Source organism: Trypanosoma rangeli, assembly GCF_003719475.1.
Source record: "Trypanosoma rangeli strain AM80 chromosome Unknown Tra_15.4_contig_00002, whole genome shotgun sequence".
NCBI classification, from domain to species: Eukaryota; Euglenozoa; class Kinetoplastea; order Trypanosomatida; family Trypanosomatidae; genus Trypanosoma; species Trypanosoma rangeli.
Genome location: NW_021705746.1, coordinates 101,877 through 122,492, shown reverse-complemented (window position 1 = coordinate 122,492; position 20,616 = coordinate 101,877). Strand labels below are relative to the sequence as shown.

Below are 20,616 nucleotides of genomic sequence, written 5' to 3'. Positions count from 1 at the left end.
ACACACAGAGAGAGAGAGAGGAGGAAGCAACCAAGAACAACAGCAACAACAGAGGCTAGGAAAACTAAAACAAAATTCCCTCATCGTCAGAGTACCCACATTTCTTCAACTGTACCGCCTTCTCAGCCTTCCCGCCGCAAACCCCGCCCCTCCTTAAAAAGAAAAAAAAAGGGAATCCCTACTTCATGGGTTGAGGCACAAAAACCTCGACGTGTACGCATCAAAATTATTTTTATTTTCGTTTTCACTCGTAGTGAGTGGGCGTGTAGAAGAAGTGGAAATAAAGGACCAGCGGTGCCTGCGCAAGAAGAGGCGCGGCTATAAGTGAAAGACAGTAGAGATACTTATAAAAGAGGCTCTTTGCTCGACAGTATTTTTTTTTTCTTGCGGTTTAATTCTCTTAATTATGGGCTTCGTTCATGACTTTAGCTCGAAGGAAGAAACCACTCTCAGTTGATGCATGTACATTGGGGTAGTTTGTATTCGTGATTTACGCTTATCCACGACGCTTGGCAGCAGCAGTCAACGTGTGAAGGATACAACGTCAAGCAGAAGCGGCCAAAGCACCGAGAATAAAGTAAACCACAATAGAGTAACATGAGTTACATCAGTATACATATGAACCCAAAGTAGCGGCACTGGACGGTGCCAGTGATGCATTGCCACTGTCACTGTCACTGTTTCTGCTGCTGCTGCCGCTTCCGCTTGGAGAGCCTCTCCTATACTCCTTTCTTTGCTAGTGTCGTGTGTTCAACACCCCCATCTTTGGTGCATTGTCCTTGCCAATCCCAAGCATCAGTTCTCTTAACTTCTCTTAGATCCTTTTGCAGTTCCACGCATTCTGTCGCGGAGCCCGCTTCGCTTGTGACCGCCCCCATGCCAAACGTGGGTCAGTTGTGGGAAGCTCTGGAAAATCTCCTGGGTCCTGGTAATACCCTGTTCCAGTGGGAAGCAATGAAGGCCGAAGTTGCCGTTGCTCATGCGTTGTACCCCACTGAGTATTAGTGGCATTAGCTGTCTCGGCAGACGAAGGGCGATTACCGCTGCTGTTGCCACCTCCACGGTTTTTGTTATTGGCCCGCGAGGGCTGTTGTGACCTCCTCGGCTCCTCCTGCGGTGGTGCCTCGGGCTCCTGCTGGCGCGCCTGGTTAAGAAGGGCGGCCGATCCTCTCTCAAGCCAGACGTTGTGGGCGCCGCTGGCATTTCCCTTGCGCCGATTCGACTTCTGCTCAATGCGTGCCAGCAGCTCATGCTGCTTATTCCACTTCTCAGCATCCTTTTTCTTCTTCGCCTCCTCCTCCTGTATCCGCTGAGCATGTTGCACCTCGGGCGAATTTCGCATCTTCTCAATTTGCACAAGCGCATCACGTCTTTGCGGGAGCGGGACGGTGGCAACAAGCAGAGGAAACACCTTCTGAAAGGCCTCTTCGGATGGAAAGAACTCGGTGCGAAGGTAGTTGTAGTATCGCATGGTCAGGATCTTTCCACTCATGAACTCCGCCGTACACAACCGGAAGTCTTGCAGTTGATGCAACTCAGGCAGTTCCTCTCGCAAAACGGTATCCAAGGCACACTGAAGCTCGTTACGGTTTAATGGTACTTTATTCTTTGAGTTGTACGCTTCTGCAGTCTCCGACACGCCAAAGGCACACAAATTTAATTTCGTATGTGACGCCGCATTCCGTTCACGTCCTTTGCGCATGAGTGGGCTCAACACGCCACGAGTCCGAAAATGCAGTGGCAACCCAGGCGTGTCACCCCGTACCCAATCTACATGAATCTTACCACCCCCCCCTTTTTTACCTCTGCGCCTGTCACCACCATTATCGGTGCCGCTGCCGCTGTGTTCGCACTTTTGCATCAGTTGCACTGTATCCTGCCTGTTCACGTGATCAAATGTAATACTGATGACATTTGCATTGCCCCCTGTTGCAGGCGATGTCGTTGTGGGAGGACTGCTGCCGGAATTTATGGGAGGGTTATCTGCCATAAAAAGCGCCACTCGCGAGCGCACCCCGTGCACGCGTTGTTTATGAAGCGCCAGCTCCAAGTCCGAGGCGAACACTCGCACCATTGGATCCAGTGATGCACAGGCAGGATGGTCGCACAGCTTGTGTGCCTGCTCAAAATGTTGAAGCAGTTTTCTACGATTTTCATAATATCTGAAAAGAAACTCACTACGGTTGCATACGTCACACGTAAAGTGGTGGTGCTTCATGTGCTCGAGAAGATGATCCTCGTCGTAGAAATGTGAATTGGGACAAAATCTGCAAAATGGGTGCCCCAAAAACGAGGGGGCATCATGTGGGCACACCCCATCCATGTGCAGCTTCAACGCCTCCCGCAAGTAAACCTGCTGTTCGCACAGAAATACCGATCGGTGCTCCAGACAAATACCGCAGTATTCCAGCTTGTGTTCGATCCTGAGGTGCTGCCGCAGAGGATACATATCACAAAAAGGCTCCTGCATGCCCCTACGCCAGCATTTGGGCACCGGACACACACACTCGTACATTTTGCTCATTTCAGTTGCCAAATTGCTACCCTGCACAAAACACTTCAAATGCGCGTCAAAGGCAGACATGTCCTCCATTGTCCGAATCGATGCCGCGCAAAACTTATCCTCATCATCATTCTCGCCTGGCAGAGTGCGAGTCACAATGACTGTCTCACCTTTTTCGCGGCAGACCGGACACGCACCGTGATCAATGGAGTGAATATGCAGCCCACAGGCGTAACACACGTAGTGCCCACAGTTAAAGACAGCCAGCGCTTCGCAGGCCGCTGCACAAATAAGGCATTCCACGGGCTCCAATTCCTCCGTGCTGTTGGCCATCCGAATCTCTCAAATGTACAACTCCAGCCACCTTTTAACCGTCACCTTACCAGCCTCTGTTCCCGTTTTAATTCCAACGCCTTACCTACTCTCTCCTCAGACTCGCCCTGTTGCGTCTGTCTTCTTTTTTTTTGTTTTGTTTTGGTGCGTCTTTTGCACCCGCTCGTCCTCCTACACAGACACTCCTTTCCCGTGGCTCCTCTTCGACTTGCGTCCACGTCCACCGCTTCTTCCCTCAGTGTGTTTCTTGCCTTGACGGTTTTCCTCCTCCTTTCTTTTATGTGTTCCTCTCGGAACTCACTCTTCCCGCCCAACGACCTACATGAGAAGCACACACACACACACACACAACGAAAAAAGAAAAAAAAAGAAAAAACAAAAGAGACACACATGCAAATTACATGGAAGCACCACGCGAAATAACGTTGCACCCGCCTCACACCTGCCTGCCCCGCTAACACTCACAGAAAACAAAACAAAAAAAAACAACTTTCACGAAACGTACAAACTACAAAAGCCACGACATTGAAGTTATCTACAAAAGCAGTAAAGAGAAGAGATAAAAAAAAAAAGGAAGGGATAAAGGAAACCCCTGTGCCAAGTGTCAGCCCTTTTTTTTCCCCCGCTTCATCTCTTTTCCTCCGTATCTCACACCGAGGCAACAAAACAAGGATACCACTCCCCGCTCTGCAACGGAACACACACCTCCTCTTTTCCTCTTTCTTTTTCCATGCACCGAGAGAGCTCTAACTGCACGTAAGGAGCGACTTCCACGTTGGAGTAACCACAATAGTAAAGACGCGTGTATTGCACTCATGTGTAATGCATAGAAAAACACGACCATACACGCCAGCATCGACAGACATACGTGCAGGAAGAAGGACCAACTGTACATGAAGCAGCAATAACAATGACGCATTACAGAAATAAAAGCAAAAAAAAATGTGTACAACACACAAGAAAGAAAAAACAGATAGCATTAACTTTAATAACAAACAAAATAGCGGTACAAAATGTCTCCCACTTCCAAAGAAACAAAATAAAAACGGGTAAAAAGGTGAATCTAAAAATTGAAATCTAACATTGAGGGCACATTAATGATCAAAGTAATGAAATACACTATTACTGCATATTCGCTATCGCTCCGCGAGGGTTTGCGGTGGGCGGGCCGCTAGGCACACGAGGAGCAGGTGGCGGTGGTGTTAGTGGTACCGACACGTCATTACTTGCGCCAAGTGAGGACTGATTGGGGGAAGGTTCTACGGCATCAACGGTCTCATCCCCATAACTCGCAGCAGTGCGTTTGGCATGCTGCCTCTTTTTCCGCTTCACCTTTTTTTGGGAATTTACTTCATCTTCAGCATGTCTCCTCGAGGCATGTGGGGCTACGTGATTATCCTCCCCACCACTGTTTTTGTGGATACAGTTGCCCTCAGCATCAGCACACGCTCCTCTCGTCACGACGCCACGCACAAACACCGGAGCGTAGGCAAGTGACGTGTAAAGTGGTCCCATCTCTGTGTGTGCTATCAGGAAGGCAGTGGAAAGACTGTCAATCGGCACCTCACGGTCCACCTCGACAAACGAAGGGAATGCCACCTTTTCATCTTCGTCACATTCAAGCGTCAATGCTTGCTTTCCTGCGGCCCACGACGGCTCCACGATGGTAGTTACTTCGTACCTGGCATTGTCGTGAAGAAACTGAACAGCATTCAGGACGACATCACGTCTTTGTGCGTCGCGGTGACGCATCAGAATGGCGTACTCTCGACCGCTGATACGTTGCTCGTTCTTAGCACGGTGATTGGACTCCATGGTGCCCATGAAGGCACTTTGCATAGCCTGGATTTCTTCATGGGGTGCTAAAGATGCGTCTCGCATAATGCTTCCATCCGACCCCCCACGTTGCTGGCTGGGGCTACATTTGTCCAAACTTCGAATGGAGTTAAAGAGATACATACATTCGCCCGAGGGATGCTCTCGTCGAATGAGGAGCCTAACATCATTGATGTGGCTGTTGCACAGCACCGTGATGGTGAGTGTAGATGCGACGCTCCGCACCGGCAATTTCTTCGGGCAGTGACGCAGCAAATAATATGACGTGTTACGCATTGAAAACTTCTGTCCAATAATCTGTCCGAGCAGCGCCAGTCCTCGTTCCATCTTTTCCTCAAACGCCGTAGAATTGTCAATAATACGCAGCATGGGGTGACCAATATAAACCTGCCGCAGCTTCTTGTCAGACTCCACAGCCTCCTCAATGCTTTCGTAGCGAGCGGGGTTGTCCATGTTGTAATACTCACTAGCTCCACAGGCAGCAGTTACCAAATGAATGACCGCATCGTAGCGGTCGCGTAGCACCTCCACCGAGGCATTTAGCTGCTTTACTATGCGCATGAAAGTCTCTTTGGAGCAAAATGCACTTCCATCCATCGTTCCACGGTCGGAAATAACAATACTTGGCGCCCCACAGGCCATGGCCACGTTGTAGAACTGATCCTCAAGCGCCAGCTGCACGCGGAGAAGTGCCAGCTGCTGCTGTTCGATGAGGTCGCCGTTCCACTCCATACCGCCCGCCACAAGCAGCGTCGCCGCCTCAGGAACACAAAAAACCTTGTACCCCGTGCGCTGCGGCATTTTCGCTTGAAGTTGCGTAAGAAATGTCGATTTCCCCGCGCAAGGACCACCTGTAAGACATATTCTAAACACACGATGATTACGCTTCAACTTCTTGTGCACGTGATGCAGTGAGAGGGTGGCGTACTCCGAGAGATCAGGCACGGGCGAGGCGGAGCGCCTCCACTCAAAGGGAAGTTCCCCGCCATGTTTACCGTCATTCCGACCACCGGCGTGATGAACAGCATTCGCACAGCTATCATCACCAGTCACATCGTGGGCAACCGAAAAACGAGGCGGCGGCGAGTCAGTGCTGTGAGCGGATTCTCCATCATCCGGCGTGAGCCCTGACGCGATGCCATTCTCGTGCATCCCATCTGCAAGTGGTGTCAGGTTAGCAGCAAAACCATTAACACAATTGTTGGCGCAGGACGCGGCTTTCATCGATCTGTGAGGCGAGTTTGCCTCAAGAGCGTTGAGAGGCAAGTGAGACACCCCACAGCCCATTTTCCCTCCTTTGATTGTTTGGTTGCTTGTTTTTCTCACTGTTTCCCTTTTTTTTTTTTGTTCGCGTCTGCAACAGCCGCGGGGTTTGGTATTGATCTAGTGAAGGAGCCCTTTTCTCTACGAAACCTAAAAAGAAAATAATTCTTAAAATAAAGAATGTGTATCTACTACCTTTGCTCTGTTGCAGTCGCAGTCACTTCTCTAAGTGCTACAGCTTCACACTCCAGCCCCACCACAATTCACGCTGCAGTGAAGCTGCGTGCATCCAAGGAAAAAGGAAAAGGAAAAAAAAACAAAGAAAAAAAAACAGACGCATCCAGCATCTCCTCAAGCCTATAACTGTGGCCATGGCCCACCAAAAGACACACGCAGAGCAGGAGGCAGTCGAGTTAACACGGCGGTGTTTTCCCTGTAAGATCCGCTCCTATTAAACATTTATTACCGCACCTCCGCATTCCCATCCTCGGTTACGCACAACACCCCCGTACCCCACCGCTCCACGTAGGTTGCACGCATGCATGCAGGTATAAAGACGAGAAAAAACAACAACAAACTATCGGTGACAGGTCAAAAAGGGATGCTGCTGCTGCTTCATTTCACCTACACACCTATGGGATGAATGACACCAACATTGTCACTGCGAAGGAGAATTTTTTCTATCGGCACCACCTCCCCTGTCTTTAGATGCACCTCTGTGGCATCACCAAGCACCACGTTCATGAACTCGTCGTAGCCAAGGAGAACACCCTCAATTTTCATGTGCGTGTCGTGCACAAGCCACACACAAACGCGTTGGCCTTCCGTCATGTACCGGTGCACAACGCCGGTCGGCTTGACCATCTGCTTCGTTGTAGCGCTCATCGTCTCACCTTCACACTGTTTTTAACGTGCAACCTGAGATAAAACAAAACAAAACAAAAAAGCAGAAGTCTGAGAGCAAGGACACGGCCGTGTAGTAAGCAAAGAGCAATGCAAAAAAATAAAAAATAATAATAAAAATGAGATGGTATGAGTACGCTGGGAGCGAATGCCCTGCCGCCACAAACAAAAAAGAGGCGCAATAAAAGCTTAGAAAAAAGAAGTTAAAACCGGGAGCAAATACGGCGCCTCACAGAAAGATGGATAGGAAGCAATAACAAAAAGAGATGTTCAAACAATAATACAAGAGAGGAGAACACTTGCCAGAGTAGTAGCGATGGTGGTACCATAAGAGCAAGAGCGAACGATGGCGCCCCACATCAGTCAATAAGAAGCAGATATCTATGCGTACAACGAGTCAATCATGCAGAGCCGTTACAGGAAATAACAAAAATAATGCCTGTATCCCCACGCACTGACCCAAAGATGGAGAAGTGCGACTGTCGAGCACCTAGGAAACGCACCCCCATGTACACAGCAACAACAACAAAGAAACCTCCCTTCAGCAGGCCCGCACTTCCCTGAGTATAAAGCACACATATGCAGAGAAGGTGAGTTATATACATAACTCTAAGAGTATATTATTTATCAATATTACAGTTCGTTCTTCTTTTTATCTATGCCGCCCTGTTAAAGCAACGCATTGTCCTTACTTTCCCTTTGTTCACGTCGTGTCTATCCCCCCCCCCTCCCCTCAGTGTTTGTTCCTCCACTCATTTTTAGACTTATTTTCCCCTTCAAGCTCCCACTTCCATCTAATCACCCACGATCTCCACAACCCATAGCCTTTATTGGATCCTTTTTCAATTTTTTCCCCCACTGTCTTTAGCTTCTTTCATCTTCCACAACTTATTTCGCCCCCCCCCCCCCCACCCCACCCTTCATCCTCGTTGGAGTTGTTGACTTCACTGCGCTTCCCATCTCGTACCCCGCATACTCCCTGCTACTCGTAAAACAGCATATACACCTCGGATTGACAACGCAGAACATATTCCTTGTCAACCATTTCCACCTCCTCGTCATCGCAGCGGAACCACGTGTTCGGATTATGCTCGTCTCGCACATATGCGATGTAGTGTCCACCATGCAAGGAACCGCGGTGCGCCACGATACCAACAAGTTCCCTCTTAAGCGATGGAAGCGGCCCCTGCCTCCTCTCCGAACTACTTGTTGCACCCACTAACGACGGTGACGAGTCACCAATAGAGCTTACATCGCCGCCCTCGTGCGCACCGCCATGGCACACTATGTTCCCTGCGCAGGAGCCATCCAATGGCCTGCGCCTCACATTAGATCTCCGCGTGGCACCTTGCGCGTTATTCAAAACCTCTTTTCCCTCCGCGTCCACTATCATCCGCTCCGCCTTACGAACGTCGCCATAAGTGGATCGCAAGTAGGAAACCAAAATATCACGTTCTTTGAGAGGGAAACGTGTCTCCAAATAAAAAAGTTTACGTTCCAATTCATACTCGCATCGTACCTCCTCTGAAACAAACTGCGTCAGGTCAAGAGACAAGGGGAATGCCACGTTCCGTGTAACCTTCCTAAAGCCTCTACTTTCACATTGAAATCGCAGCAGATGCAGGGCGAGTGTGGCGCCCAAGCGACTGATGGAGCTCGACACTTGGGCATCTGAATATACACAGTTAAGACTTCGCTTTTCCTCTGCCACTGCCTTTTTTTTGGACTTCTCCTTCCGTTGATTCTCTGCTTGGATATCTGCGTTATGCCGTTCTTGATCCTTTTTCTCCAACATTTGAAAACACCTCTCACAGGCGTATTGATCTTTTTCCTGCAGTTTCACTGTCCGAAAGAGCTTTTCAAGCCCCTTCTCTATTGAGTCCTCAACGGGAACAGAGAGGGCCATAAACACCTCCTCACGTGGAATGTGGTTTTTACACTGCAAGCAGACAACCTCCGTGCGCATGACACCCTCAAAGGATAATCGTGGGCCCTTTTTTTTCTCCTCCTCGGATTTACCCTTGTCCAACTCATCCGCCACCCCATTAATCATGCACAAAAAGAGCTCTTGAGAGTCTTGTTGATCATCCTCTGCAAAAAGTGGAGAAATTTTACACAAACAATGCAACACCTCCCGTGCATATGGATACAGTGCATGTGTCTCCACATCCTTAACGGTCTGTTCACAAAGATGATGAACCATAGCATATAGACGACGAGTTAGTGGACCTGGCATCGCTCCGGCATCCATAGCAAGCAGTGAGCGCGTAAAAAAACCACACTTCAGAACACACTGTAGTACCGAGTTAAAATAACAAGTGTTCCGATGATTCTCAATACCAGCAACATGTGCTAACGCAAGGGCATCCGGGTCTACCCGTAATCCTCGTAACGCAAAAGAGGATGCACCAGCAGAAGTAAAGCTCGCGAATGTATCCATATCTTGTATAGCGGTACGATTTAAGCAAAGCTGTCTGTTACTGTGCTGATACAAGAAGTGGTCCCCTGAGTGGATGTTTCCCTGACTTAATGCAACCCCTTCGTCAGGAATTTCAATTTGAATTCCTTCATAAAAGAGGTAAAGGAGTTTTGCAATAACGTCACCTAGATGCTTGATATGAACGTGGAGTTTGCTAGTTTCCAAAAAAGTAGAGGCGGAAAGTGGTGCTTGCTTCTCGCTACAAAGCACACACCATACATAATAAACCCAGCCTTGTGGATCACCGATTGGACGAAAACCAATATTAGCCTCCTTCTCAAGTGTCAAGACACCAGACCCTCGTATTTGTTCAAGGTCATCTACTTGAAAGGCTGGGAACACCGTCCTACCTTTGCCTGACGCGGAAGAAGTGTTCATCGCCGCTGCACACGATGGAACAAGAAAAAAAAGGTAGTGACGTCTTCCATGATGGATGCTTCTATCCATACAAATCTTTGCCTCTTCTGCCTCATGACATGTTACATGTTGTGAGCAGAAGCACATGGTGCATGAGAGACACATGAAGAGATCCTCCTTGACATTCCCCCCTAAAGCACTTGCACAATCCTTCGAAGTGCGTGAAAAGGGAAACCACTGCAGTTTTCCTTTGTTTTTCGTCTTGGTAGACAGCGAGGCCCCCTGCCTTTCACACAAGGTGCAGTACAGTGCTGGGGGCTCGGTGGTCACAGCACGGTCTGTTAGCCATGTACGTGCTAATTTCACCCGCAACAGCTCTGGATCTACACGTTCATAACAAGAGCAGACCATTTTCTTCGCACGGTTGTGCTCGGAATATAATGAGGTCCACTGCCTGGACGTTGTAAAGCTAATCAAGGACGTCTTGACGAGTTTGAGATGCCGGAAATTTTAAGGCTCCTTGTGAACCTTCTGGTTTCACACAATCACTGATTTTCAGTCACTTGCTGTGGGAAATCTGGCGGAACCTCGTTTCTAACTCCTCGTTTTATTGCAAAATGTCACCTGTTTTATTATTTTTTTTCACCCTTTTATTCTTTTGTATGCGCTTTTGTTACCCTACTTTTCCCTTTATCCTCTTCCTCCTAACTTTTGCTTTGATGTGGTTGCCCTTTTTTTTTTGCGGTTTTGCGTTTTTACTGAGTCACTCTCTCTCGGTGGTACCTTGTCTCCACCGATTTTACTTCGTTCTTCCCACAAACAAGAACAAAAAAGGAGATGAGCACCGAGAAAAGTGAAACGACAAACAGGAAAAGCCTCAGTGACAAAACACACACAAAATAAAAGGTATCACAATTACACAGCTCCCAACAACCAAATAATAATAATAATATATGTATGCTGCCGTTTATCAGCCCGCCCTCGCGCAGCACCGTCTCGCACAGCCTTGATAACCCCCGCAGCAGCAATAGAGAACCGTGGGGATCACGATTGCATGTGCTTTGATGCAGCAGCAATAAAGCGAAAAATCACACATAAACAAGGGGAAACAATAAGGAAGTGGAAATCAGAGTTAAAGGGTTCTCGTCGATTTACAGCGGATGTCACCCTCCATGAGGAGTCAAGGAACACTCAGAAAGTATCGGTTTCTCATCAAGCACATCCATAGGGAAAAGCAGCCCGCCCTCGTGCAGCACCGTCTCGCACAGCCTTGATAACCCCCGCAGCAGCAATAGAGAACCGTGGGGATCACGATTGCATGTGCTTTGATGCAGCAGCAATAAAATGAAGCCTATGCGCCGCGTTTTTGGCTGAAGTGAGGCCTCTACAGTGTCTACGTGGATCCTTGTCAACAAGGTGAGAGCAGAGGAAAAGGAAATTACACTGCCCTTCCTCTCCAGAAGGATTCATGTAAAAAAGTGTAGAATTCAGTGTTGCGCTTTGTGTCATGGACAAGGCAAAAACCAACTACTCCATATATTATGTAAACGCAACTTTGTGTGTGTGTATGTTTCTCCGTGGAGTCAACGAAGGGCGCCACCACAATTGAGAGACCCTCGTCCAGCTAACTCTCTAGAAGAAGTTGTCCATGCCGCGGCAGTAGGATTCAACCAAGGCGGCAACCTCTAACCCTGTTGGAATGATGCCGAAGATGTAGAAGATGTGCCAGATATGCTCGGCTCCCGCTCCCTGGTGCCACGCGGTGATCAATAGCACAGCTGCGGTAGCGTGACAGCAGCTATGTATAATGTTCATCAACCCCGAACGCAGTGTACGAGCCGTCACCACACCCCAACAGTTGAAAAAGAGACAAATAAAGCTTCCGGCAAGGCAACCATCCGTTGTGCGGCGAAGAAATCTGTAGTCGCTATCTGTGTAGCCGCGAGCCAATGAACCGTCGCGTATCATCGCATCGCTTCCGTCCGCCGCGCATACAAGCGCGGTAAAGTACACAACCATCATGAAAAGCCGCAAGGGGGCGAGCAGCGACAGATTAAAGCGACGCAAAAGCGTCAAGTTACATCCGCAAAGAAGTCGCTGCGGTGACGCGTAGACTCTATACATGTCGGCAACCCAGCTGACAGCCAACGACGGACAATAATGCCGCAGCCGGTGCCCCCTCTCAATCGATTGCTCGCAAAAGACGGCGAAATGAGGAGATACAAAAAAAAACACGCACACACACGTGGAGGGAACCAAAGAACAAAGCAATAAGCTTGCAACATTCAGGGCAATCATATATATAACAGAAGGGCGTTGCATACGCCAACAGGCCAATAATGAGAACAAAAAGTAATATAAAATGCACATATTAACATTTTGATTATTAGTACCTGCTAATTTTCGTTTTTACTTTTATTTCGTCGACTGACTTTTTATTTTTCTTCACAAACATTCGCGTGACTCTTGCGGCGTGGAGGGAATCTTACCAATTCGTTTGGTTCTTTGATTCGACTTCAATCCTTTTCTCTTATTGTTGGGTCTGCAACCGCTGCCAGTGTCTTTTTTTGATAGGCGTGGTCTCCTTATCTCTAACATTTTCTCCTTGTGGGGCGTCCACTTCAGAGAGAGACGACCCAGCTGCATTGGTGAAACCTAAATGCGCAAACGATACCACTGCTGTGCATATGTTTGACACCGCGGTTGCCTTACAAGGCTGGCAGTACCGCACAAACTCCTCAAGCTTCATCCACATGGCCCCGCAGAACTCTTGTCGCACCCCTGGAATGGCCCTGAAGTGCAATTTATCAATCACCTCAGTCTCTGCGAGGTAAAGAAGCGGGTACAGCTCTTGTCCCGTGAAGCCCCTTTTCCACCACGATTTGGATGTGTAGCGAAAAGCAGCCCGGACCTCGTCTCCGCTCGTGACAGGCAAAATTTCCCCAGCGTAGCGAAGATATGTTGCGGGGAGTCCAATCTCCTCAAACAGCTCTCGCTCTGCAGTCTGCTGAGGACTCTCATGCCGCCGTGCACCTCCCTGAACAAACTGCAGAACTCGTTTATTATCGCAACGCCGGCACCCCAAAAACAACCCTTTATCATTCATTATGATAACACAGACACTGCGACGGTACTTGCACCCATTGACAGAAATAACCGCAACTTCATCATTTGAGGTGTACTCCAGGACGGGTTCGTGATGCTGATGACGTTTAGGAGCACTGTTGTCTGTGTCATGTGTAAACTGACTCATTTGCAGTGCCTATCCTCCCACGCCCAGAGACCTGTTATCCCTCTCCCTACTCCTATATGGGTAGGTATGAAATTATCCACGTGTCAGAACACCCAGAGAGAGCAAATAAGATGACCTACCTCGCAATAACCCACTGTCCAACCTCGCCGCAGCTCACCCCGGCGCTCGCTTACACGTACGTCCAGGCACGCACGCATTCATCCGTAGTAAGGGTGGGAATGACAATAACAACAAGCGACACAAAGGAAACTAATAATAATAAAATAAAGGGGGAATGGAGGATAAATCGCCACTGAAAAGAGAGTTATGTCCAGATTCTCATGTTTTAACGAGAAATCAGACAACAACACCGCAGCGCTCACGAGGAGAGTGACTCACACAACTACAACAGTCCATCTTGAGATAAGATTTCACCCAGCAAACAATTTCTTGCACTAACACAGACGTATTCCTCAACTCCCCCCCCCCCCCCCCCGACGTGTGTGTTTGGTTGAGGTGGAAGTAATATGTTTGCGCTGCTGTATGCATAGGCGGCTTCCCCCCACCCCCAGCCTCTTTGCCCCTCTCAGTGCCCACGCTCAAGAGCCCCAGCAGAAAGAAAGAGAGAGTGGAAGAAAAAGTAAATAAATACACCACGCTGAAGCGTAAAGAATATCACGCAAACGCCGCGCTGGGTAAAAAAGATTTAGGAAGTGTCCTGACCCTTCTTCTGACCCATTGGCGACTCCGCCTTGTGTACAAGAGACTCGTACCCTTTCGACATGACGGCGTCCAAGTCAGTGGAAATGGGGTAGCCTCGAAGGGATTCGTAAATGTATTCCGCTCCGTCAAATAATGCCACCTTCTGCGCCTCAGACATACCAGGCCGGTTGTGTAACAGCAACCACAAAGGCATCACCAGCGACAACGCTGCTGAGCGTGCTGCAAGGAGAGCGTTATCCACCACGCCGGCTTCAGTACCTTTAGTAAGAACACGTCCAATCATACTTGCAACATCACCAGGATTATAAACCGACACCATCTTTGTCTTCTTCGCCTGCTTCACCACTTCCTGCTCCTGCTCCTGCCCCTGCCCCTGGTGGAGGAATGGTCGCCTTCTCAGACTCAATAACAGTCGCGGTCGCTGCGGCGCTTGTTGTTGTTCGTTTCCGTCTTGGGGTTCCTGTCGCTGTTGCCATCTTGGCTTTGTGCGCGGCAACGATGCGGCATACGCCTCAACTCTCCGAAGATACGCCAACATTCTCGCCCTCACATTGTCCACACCCTCACGCAGTAGGGATCCTTCATCGTCATCCCGTTCCCGCTTCCCTGCGGAGCTCACAACAACTGGAGCAGTCAACTTAAACCTTGATACAAGCTGCACAAATCGTCTGCGCAAACTGGGATAAATCCGAACGTAAACTGCCGTAGCGTCAACATCCACACTCTGCAATGCCCTTACAAAAAGGGCCGCCGGTGACGTTTCATCAGCTTTAAACGATAGATGGCAACGATTCTCTAAAATGTCCTCCAGTAGTTGGTTCATCAGCGGCGTAAACACAAGATCCGCCTCCTCGACATGGTTCACCCCCTCACCCACAGCATCTTCTATAATGTGCTGCAGCAAGACCCGAAGTGCCAATGCCTCAAGAAACGAGGAGAATTTTGACCAAAACCAGTCGTGTTTGACACAAATAGAGAGTGCGGCAGGAACAACTTTGGGGTTGAGCACCAAAAGAGGGATTTCCATGGAAAATAACTCGGTATTCTCTTTTATTTCTTCTTCTTTGGATTTTGCCTTCTTTGTCAGAGCATCCTTGCCGTCGCCATCTGCTTCCACCTCCAAGAGGGAGAAGGATGTGTGTTGATCCAATCCTTTTGCCCACGTCAGACCAGAGACTCTCCAGCTGCAGTGGAGCACGTGTGCGACACGGCATTGAAGTCGTTTCTCAATGCGCGCTTCAGCTTGTGCCACCTGAGACCCCGTTGGCACATATATAGCAAAGTACACTACAGTGAAGGGAACGTCAATGCTCCACATGAGGTTCGAAAATCGAATGCCGCCTGTCTGCAGGCAATGTGTAAAGTTTTTATTTGCACACTTCAAGCGAAGCTTCACATCTCGACACGCATCATGCTTTTGATCCTCCTCATAGTAAAGTAAGGCATGGAATACAGAAGGCAGAAAAGCAGCATATCCACTCCCTACTCCACTTTGCTGCTGTTGTAGCAAAAGTTTCTGCACCAGAGAAAGATGCATCCCACTAGAAACTGTAGTATTCAAATCGTTCGGTATCTCCATTGGAAACGCATCGCTGTTTCTCTTCTCAAGAAGCTGCCATGGATAGTGACATTTGTGGCGAAGGGAAGCTATCACAAAGGCGGAAGACAAGAAAATAAGTGATTCATACGTCTCTTGAGCATAGCGCTGAGGTAACCACCATGAGCTTCCGTGAGACTGTGTAGAGCTCGTAACTGAGACGATCCGGCGTTCCTGAGACAGCAACTCCGTCCAACCACACTCGTCGCAGAGCAGACAGAGGGCCCATCCACGAGTGAGAGCGGGGCTTGATGAGTTGACCGAAAACTCGGGTACAACGCCGTTCCCAGCAAAAATTCGCCACAACACTTCCAAGGCAGAACTCAGCACCGATGTTTTTGCCCGCAGAGCATTCACCTGAAATGGTGACGTCAGCGAGGTGATGGGTTGTCGTATGGTTCGCAACAAATCTGCCACCAGCACCACCGCCCCCCGTGTACACAACGTACCACGTCGAAGGCTCAATAGCGTGTTACTGCAGCCAGTCACCACCCAGGTGGATGCACTGCAGCGGAGTTTGGCACCTACGCATACTGCTGCACTCGAACCTGTTTCCTCCCAGGCAGCTTCAGCCTGACGTAGCAACGGAATAAGGCAATTACACAAGACGTGATCACAGTGAAAAAAATAAATACACTTTCCACCGCACACATCATCTTCATCGCTACACGACAAAAATGTATATGCAGGGTGATGTCGCACGCACCAGCGAACCCCTGCATGTTTTTCCTCAGTGATAAGACCAGTGTCATTCCTCTTTTGTGGCTTCACAAATGCACATATCAAATCTTCTGGAAGACATGGAAAGGAACGCATGTACAATATTTCCCAGGAAGTGGCTAGCGCATCTTGGAAGGGACGCACCACCGTGACAAAGACGTCCACGGCTGTAAATCTTGCGGCACCTGGTTCACCCTCCGCGTACGCCACGCGGGGACAAAGGAAGTAATCGTAAAAACGCTGCCCCACCAACAACAGATAACTTTCGTTGTCAAACTCATACTCTGCCTGATGCTCCGGGTGCGTTTTTTTCACAAGTGAGGATACTGTCAGACGAGGATAGGCAAGGCTTGCCAGCCGTGATGGAGGCAGCAGGCCAACCTCAATGCAACAGCGCGACATGAACCATCCGACTTCATCGGTTGCACTTGTTCCATCGGCAGCACAGGGCCATAGTTTAAGAATAAAATGTGTGCCTATGCTGTCGTCTTCGTCGTTGTTGCTGTCGCAGCCTTCTTCTTCCGGCACAACGCATGTAGTCTCCGCTTCTGCGATACTTTTACGATGTTCCTTAACTTCACCACTACCGGCATCGTCATTATTATCATCACTACAACGGCTATTGTTATTCTCGTCGTCGCTAGACCCAAACACAAGTTCAAGAACCCCATCACCTTCATCATCCCCGTTTTCTTCTTCCACCATCAGGCAGGTTATTTTTTGTTCGGTGGCGACTAGACTTGTAAGCTCCATGGTGGGTGGCTTTGACGAAGATGATGATTGCATCCTTGAATCGGCATAGCGCACCGCACGTCGTTTTGCTTCATACAGCGTTGAAGCATTCAGCTGAAGCTGACGCCACTCCCCCACCACACTGTCGCCAATGACTCCTCCCTTCCTTTCAAGCCACACACGAACTTCTCTAATTTCGTGTAGATGAGACAATGTCACTAGTAGGGCGGCGCCGTAGATGCCCGTGTCACCATCTTTTGCAATTCCGCCATCTGTGCAGCCCGACGCGTTCACGGGAGCAAATTCCACTGTGATAGTTGCGCTCGTGAGGATGTCGCCTCGGGCTGGCAAAAAGTGGGCACTCAACTCAGCAAAGGCACGTGGGAGTGGCCGCTTCCGCTCGGCATTTGACATGAACGCCTCTCGTCTACCCTTTGCCCCCTGCCCCTTCACCTCGCCCCTGAAACAACACAAAAGACACACACAACAAAAAAAAAAAAAAAACAAAGGGAATACCCCCCCCCAGCGAAAGCAGTAGTCGTGACAGAAACTTCTCACCGCCACTGTTTGGTGAGGGTAAAGAGCAACAAGAAATTTGAAAGGAAGAATGAGACGCAGCAGATCCAGGCATGCACACGGAGACACACTAGCCGTGAACGCAACCTGCAGTCACGTTATGCATTAAACATATGTGTGATAAATGAGGAATGGAGGGGAAAACAAAGAAACAAAAAAAAATGAAACATAAATAAAGAAATCACCATTTTCTCCGTTTTGTTATCTCATTATTAGTACTATCATCACCAGCATTTTAACTGTCGAGTTACTCTTTGCGGTTCGTAGAATTACCTCCACCCCTCAAGAAATGCCACGTTTCAACGCCTTGAACACAACATGAATCCGTTTTATAAACAACTGCAGCTGCGCCTCATCATCCACTGCCCTTTCACCATTGCCGCCAACCTTGTGACGGTCTTGTCGCTGCACATCGAAGGAAGTGCCTCTAGCAACCACGTCGTAAAAATGCGGAATCCATTTCCCGGACTCTCGCTCGTCGACAAAGTAGCGCTCCACAATCTCGGCCAGGTTGGATCTCAAGACACGAGTATCAATCTTCACGTCATGTGCACGAAACCCATCACCGCCAAAAAATACCTCTGCAAGCCTTACAGGAGGTAACTGTAAAATTAATCGAAGGAGAAGAACACGAGTAAATAACCCAATCGTCCGGTTCGTGCCGTCCAAGTCCAGTCCTCGCAAGACAGCCAGAGTAAATACACCCACCTCAATGAGGTGGGTGAGTAGGCAGGAAAGATTAACGTATCCTATGATATCGACAGACTCCACACGAATCGCCTTAAACATATCCCACAAGGCGAACTGAAGTGTATTTTTACACGATTCCTTTGCACTGCAAAATCGTTGAATAACTTGTGCGTAATACGGATTATACACCTTCTCTTGATAGGCGCATTGCAGCAGAACAGCCAGTGTGTCATGCAGCCGGCTAAACGAAGGGTCACGGTGCATAAGCAGCGTAAAACCCTCTAAATCATCCGAGGAATTTGCACAAACTTGAAACACTTCGCGCTTGTTCTCAGTGTTAAAACGTTGCCCCGATATAGCCTTCTCCTGTTGACGCAGTTGTCGAATACGCTCAGCTTTCAGCTCCGCTTCATCCTCCTCGTCATCCGTGCTTTTACCCTCGGAAGTGGTAGATGAGAGTGCCTCCGTACTGGTCCTTGGAAGCATTTTGAAGTTGTCACTGACATCACCATCAACACTTTCCCACGCCGCAGCGGTAAACCAACGAGGGGGTTTATCACTGCGCATCATCTGCGCCCAGGTGAGTCCCGTTAACACGCTAGTTGTACTCATGACGCGATGAAAAACACGTTTGCTGCCGGACACTCCACCTCCTGGCAACAAGGTAGCCATATCCCTAAGCAACGACTCAACAGGAGCCTTTTCCTCATCTACGGTGCGCTTGGCACTCCGTGTGTGTCCCGTCAGAATATCTGCAATGTAACTGAGAAGAGTACTGTGCCGAACACTAGACTGCTCTTGACTCTTGTAGGATGCCCTTGCCTCTGTCAACGCCTGTTCCATTTGGCCAGGTGCCTCCTTAAGTAGTTTCTCACCACACGCGCGAAGAAACGTCAGCGCGCACGCCACGGCACAGACGCCCCTTTGGCCTTCAATTCGTAGTGTAGAACACAAAAAGCTGGACGCAAGCAACGAATCCACCGCATTCAGAAGATAAAGATGAGCGAAAACCATAGCACCATTTGATGCACTTGTCTCGCTATTGTCGTTAAGGCGTTCCTGAAGTGCTAAACAGAGGCCCTCAATCAACTCGGCTCCCACCACATTGCCATGTAACAGCTGGAGGCCACGAATAAGACCCGCAAGCGGCAAACTTACAATCGGTGTCAAGGGTCCTGTATCCAACATGCACATGCGGTTAATGTGCTGTAAAAGGCTATGTAACACCGACGCTCGTGTGGCCCCCTCGACAGCACCACCAAAAAGATCTGAAGTCTCCCTTGTCAGCTCTACCACATTGCGCACAGTAAGTTTGTTGACAATTCGTCGTGTACGTTCATCCAGCCCAGTGATTGTCTCTTCTGTCAACTTACGTCGGAGTGTCGGTGGAGTATATTTCGCCAACGTGGGTTCCATAGCGCTATCACTAATAACAATCGTGGAAGTATCTGCTGCTCTTGTTGACAGTGTCGCACCTGCGAGCATCATTGACGGCTGCTCCTCTTCGTACAGCGGTACGTGTTCCTTCGATGAGGCAGGGGTTTTGGAGGATGAACAAGTGTTTTCATCGTCCAGAGAACCAATAGCCCCACTATGGTTGTTGGTTATCTTCGTGCTCCTTGCCACTGCCTTGACCCTGCGGGGTAAAGCTGCAGACGCGTTGGTTGATGGCAACCGGTTTAGTTGTGCTCTTTTTCGGTCGTGTTGCTTCTCTTCTCGTTCTTCATAGGCATTTTGTTTCATACTACGCCGCTGCTCCACCCATTGTTCATGGGCCTCAATGCGCGCCTTTTTCCGCGCCTGGCGCTCGCTGCGCCTTCGCTGCTTGCGATCTTTCTGCCTATCAAATTCTTCATCATTTCCCTCATCGCGGCTACGACGTCGACTAGGGACCTGCATGCCTCCTCCTTTCCTATTCTTTTCTTCGTGGGGTCTCCACTGCTTTTCAAAATAAACTGATCTCATGAACAGAGCGTTGTTGGGCAAAGGAAAAGGATAAAAAAAAAAAGAAGGAAGAACACACACACACACAACATTATGGTCGCCCTCAGAGGCAAGAAGGACACATCCACATGCACCAGGAGTGGTGATTCTCACACGAGAGACACCAAAGGAATACATCAGACGGAATGTCCGGTGTGCTTATCACAAGGCATGTATGTGTAGAGAGATTGATATTGACGGGGGCAAACATCCTGAGGAGGGGGGGGGGGGGGGGAAAGAAAAAAGGGAATTTTCTCTGCTTCTCCACCTGTTAACACCCGCCTGACCCCTCACCGCCGGGTCACGCGCTACAGTAAGCCCCTAAACAAGAATCACAGGTTCAAAAAAAAAAACGATGGACAGGATGGAGAGCCAGCAAATTGCCCCTAAAAGAAAGAGAAAAAAAAAGAACAAAAACAAAAAGAAAAACAAATGCCCATCTGCTACTCCTACAATGTGGATGACAATTGATGGTTCTAGCTAGAGACTGAGTGCTCGGGCAAAGTCACCAACGCCTAACCCCCCTTCACGTTCCTCCCTATCTCTTTCTTTCTTTCTTGCTCCCTTGTCCAACCCTTGTTCCATCACGCAACCAGATGCAGATTGCACCTCGCATGCTTCTCATGTCTTACTTCCTTTGCTCCCGCTCTCATTGCAGTTGAATTAGAAAGATCAATATGCTTTTTGTT

At 49.0% G+C, this 20,616-nt stretch overlaps 7 protein-coding genes and 1 pseudogene across 7 annotated transcripts, besides 15 other annotated features; all 8 read right to left on the bottom strand.

The window, feature by feature from the left end:
• Nucleotides 1–677: 677 nt before the first annotated feature.
• Nucleotides 678–706: a microsatellite.
• Nucleotides 707–814: 108 nt separating this feature from the next.
• Nucleotides 815–2,836, bottom strand: TraAM80_00140 (zinc finger, c2h2 type domain containing protein; the record flags this gene model as incomplete). The annotated part of the gene is made up of 1 exon (XM_029377231.1): nucleotides 815–2,836. One exon carries the CDS (start codon nucleotides 2,834–2,836, stop codon nucleotides 815–817), a length of 2,022 nt encoding a protein of 673 aa, XP_029242974.1.
• A 117-nt stretch (nucleotides 2,837–2,953) lies between these two features.
• Nucleotides 2,954–2,980: a microsatellite.
• A 186-nt stretch (nucleotides 2,981–3,166) lies between these two features.
• Nucleotides 3,167–3,186: a microsatellite.
• Nucleotides 3,187–3,189: 3 nt separating this feature from the next.
• Nucleotides 3,190–3,217: a microsatellite.
• Nucleotides 3,218–3,233: a microsatellite.
• A 725-nt stretch (nucleotides 3,234–3,958) lies between these two features.
• Nucleotides 3,959–5,959, bottom strand: TraAM80_00139 (uncharacterized protein; the record flags this gene model as incomplete). Its single annotated transcript, XM_029377230.1, has 1 exon — nucleotides 3,959–5,959. The coding sequence occupies one exon, from the start codon at nucleotides 5,957–5,959 to the stop codon at nucleotides 3,959–3,961; it is 2,001 nt and encodes a 666-aa protein (XP_029242973.1).
• A 9-nt stretch (nucleotides 5,960–5,968) lies between these two features.
• Nucleotides 5,969–6,021: a microsatellite.
• Nucleotides 6,022–6,230: 209 nt separating this feature from the next.
• Nucleotides 6,231–6,266: a microsatellite.
• Nucleotides 6,267–6,562: 296 nt separating this feature from the next.
• Nucleotides 6,563–6,881, bottom strand: TraAM80_00138 (small nuclear ribonucleoprotein Sm-E; annotated as a pseudogene).
• An 853-nt stretch (nucleotides 6,882–7,734) lies between these two features.
• Nucleotides 7,735–7,757: a microsatellite.
• Nucleotides 7,758–7,820: 63 nt separating this feature from the next.
• On the bottom strand, nucleotides 7,821–10,085 carry TraAM80_00137 (putative ubiquitin hydrolase; the record flags this gene model as incomplete). Its single annotated transcript, XM_029377229.1, has 1 exon — nucleotides 7,821–10,085. One exon carries the CDS (start codon nucleotides 10,083–10,085, stop codon nucleotides 7,821–7,823), a length of 2,265 nt encoding a protein of 754 aa, XP_029242972.1.
• Nucleotides 10,086–10,491: 406 nt separating this feature from the next.
• Nucleotides 10,492–10,547: a microsatellite.
• A 759-nt stretch (nucleotides 10,548–11,306) lies between these two features.
• Nucleotides 11,307–11,798, bottom strand: TraAM80_00136 (uncharacterized protein; the record flags this gene model as incomplete). The annotated part of the gene is made up of 1 exon (XM_029377228.1): nucleotides 11,307–11,798. One exon carries the CDS (start codon nucleotides 11,796–11,798, stop codon nucleotides 11,307–11,309), a length of 492 nt encoding a protein of 163 aa, XP_029242971.1.
• A 406-nt stretch (nucleotides 11,799–12,204) lies between these two features.
• On the bottom strand, nucleotides 12,205–12,927 carry TraAM80_00135 (NUDIX hydrolase; the record flags this gene model as incomplete). The annotated part of the gene is made up of 1 exon (XM_029377227.1): nucleotides 12,205–12,927. The coding sequence occupies one exon, from the start codon at nucleotides 12,925–12,927 to the stop codon at nucleotides 12,205–12,207; it is 723 nt and encodes a 240-aa protein (XP_029242970.1).
• A 458-nt stretch (nucleotides 12,928–13,385) lies between these two features.
• Nucleotides 13,386–13,402: a microsatellite.
• Nucleotides 13,403–13,612: 210 nt separating this feature from the next.
• Nucleotides 13,613–17,092, bottom strand: TraAM80_00134 (uncharacterized protein; the record flags this gene model as incomplete). The annotated part of the gene is made up of 1 exon (XM_029377226.1): nucleotides 13,613–17,092. The coding sequence occupies one exon, from the start codon at nucleotides 17,090–17,092 to the stop codon at nucleotides 13,613–13,615; it is 3,480 nt and encodes a 1,159-aa protein (XP_029242969.1).
• Nucleotides 17,093–17,141: 49 nt separating this feature from the next.
• Nucleotides 17,142–17,186: a microsatellite.
• Nucleotides 17,187–17,395: 209 nt separating this feature from the next.
• Nucleotides 17,396–17,436: a microsatellite.
• A 100-nt stretch (nucleotides 17,437–17,536) lies between these two features.
• Nucleotides 17,537–19,843, bottom strand: TraAM80_00133 (putative nucleolar MIF4G domain-containing protein 1-like; the record flags this gene model as incomplete). Its single annotated transcript, XM_029377225.1, has 1 exon — nucleotides 17,537–19,843. One exon carries the CDS (start codon nucleotides 19,841–19,843, stop codon nucleotides 17,537–17,539), a length of 2,307 nt encoding a protein of 768 aa, XP_029242968.1.
• An 82-nt stretch (nucleotides 19,844–19,925) lies between these two features.
• Nucleotides 19,926–19,959: a microsatellite.
• Nucleotides 19,960–20,143: 184 nt separating this feature from the next.
• Nucleotides 20,144–20,162: a microsatellite.
• Nucleotides 20,163–20,315: 153 nt separating this feature from the next.
• Nucleotides 20,316–20,360: a microsatellite.
• Between the last annotated feature and the right edge of the window lie 256 nt (nucleotides 20,361–20,616).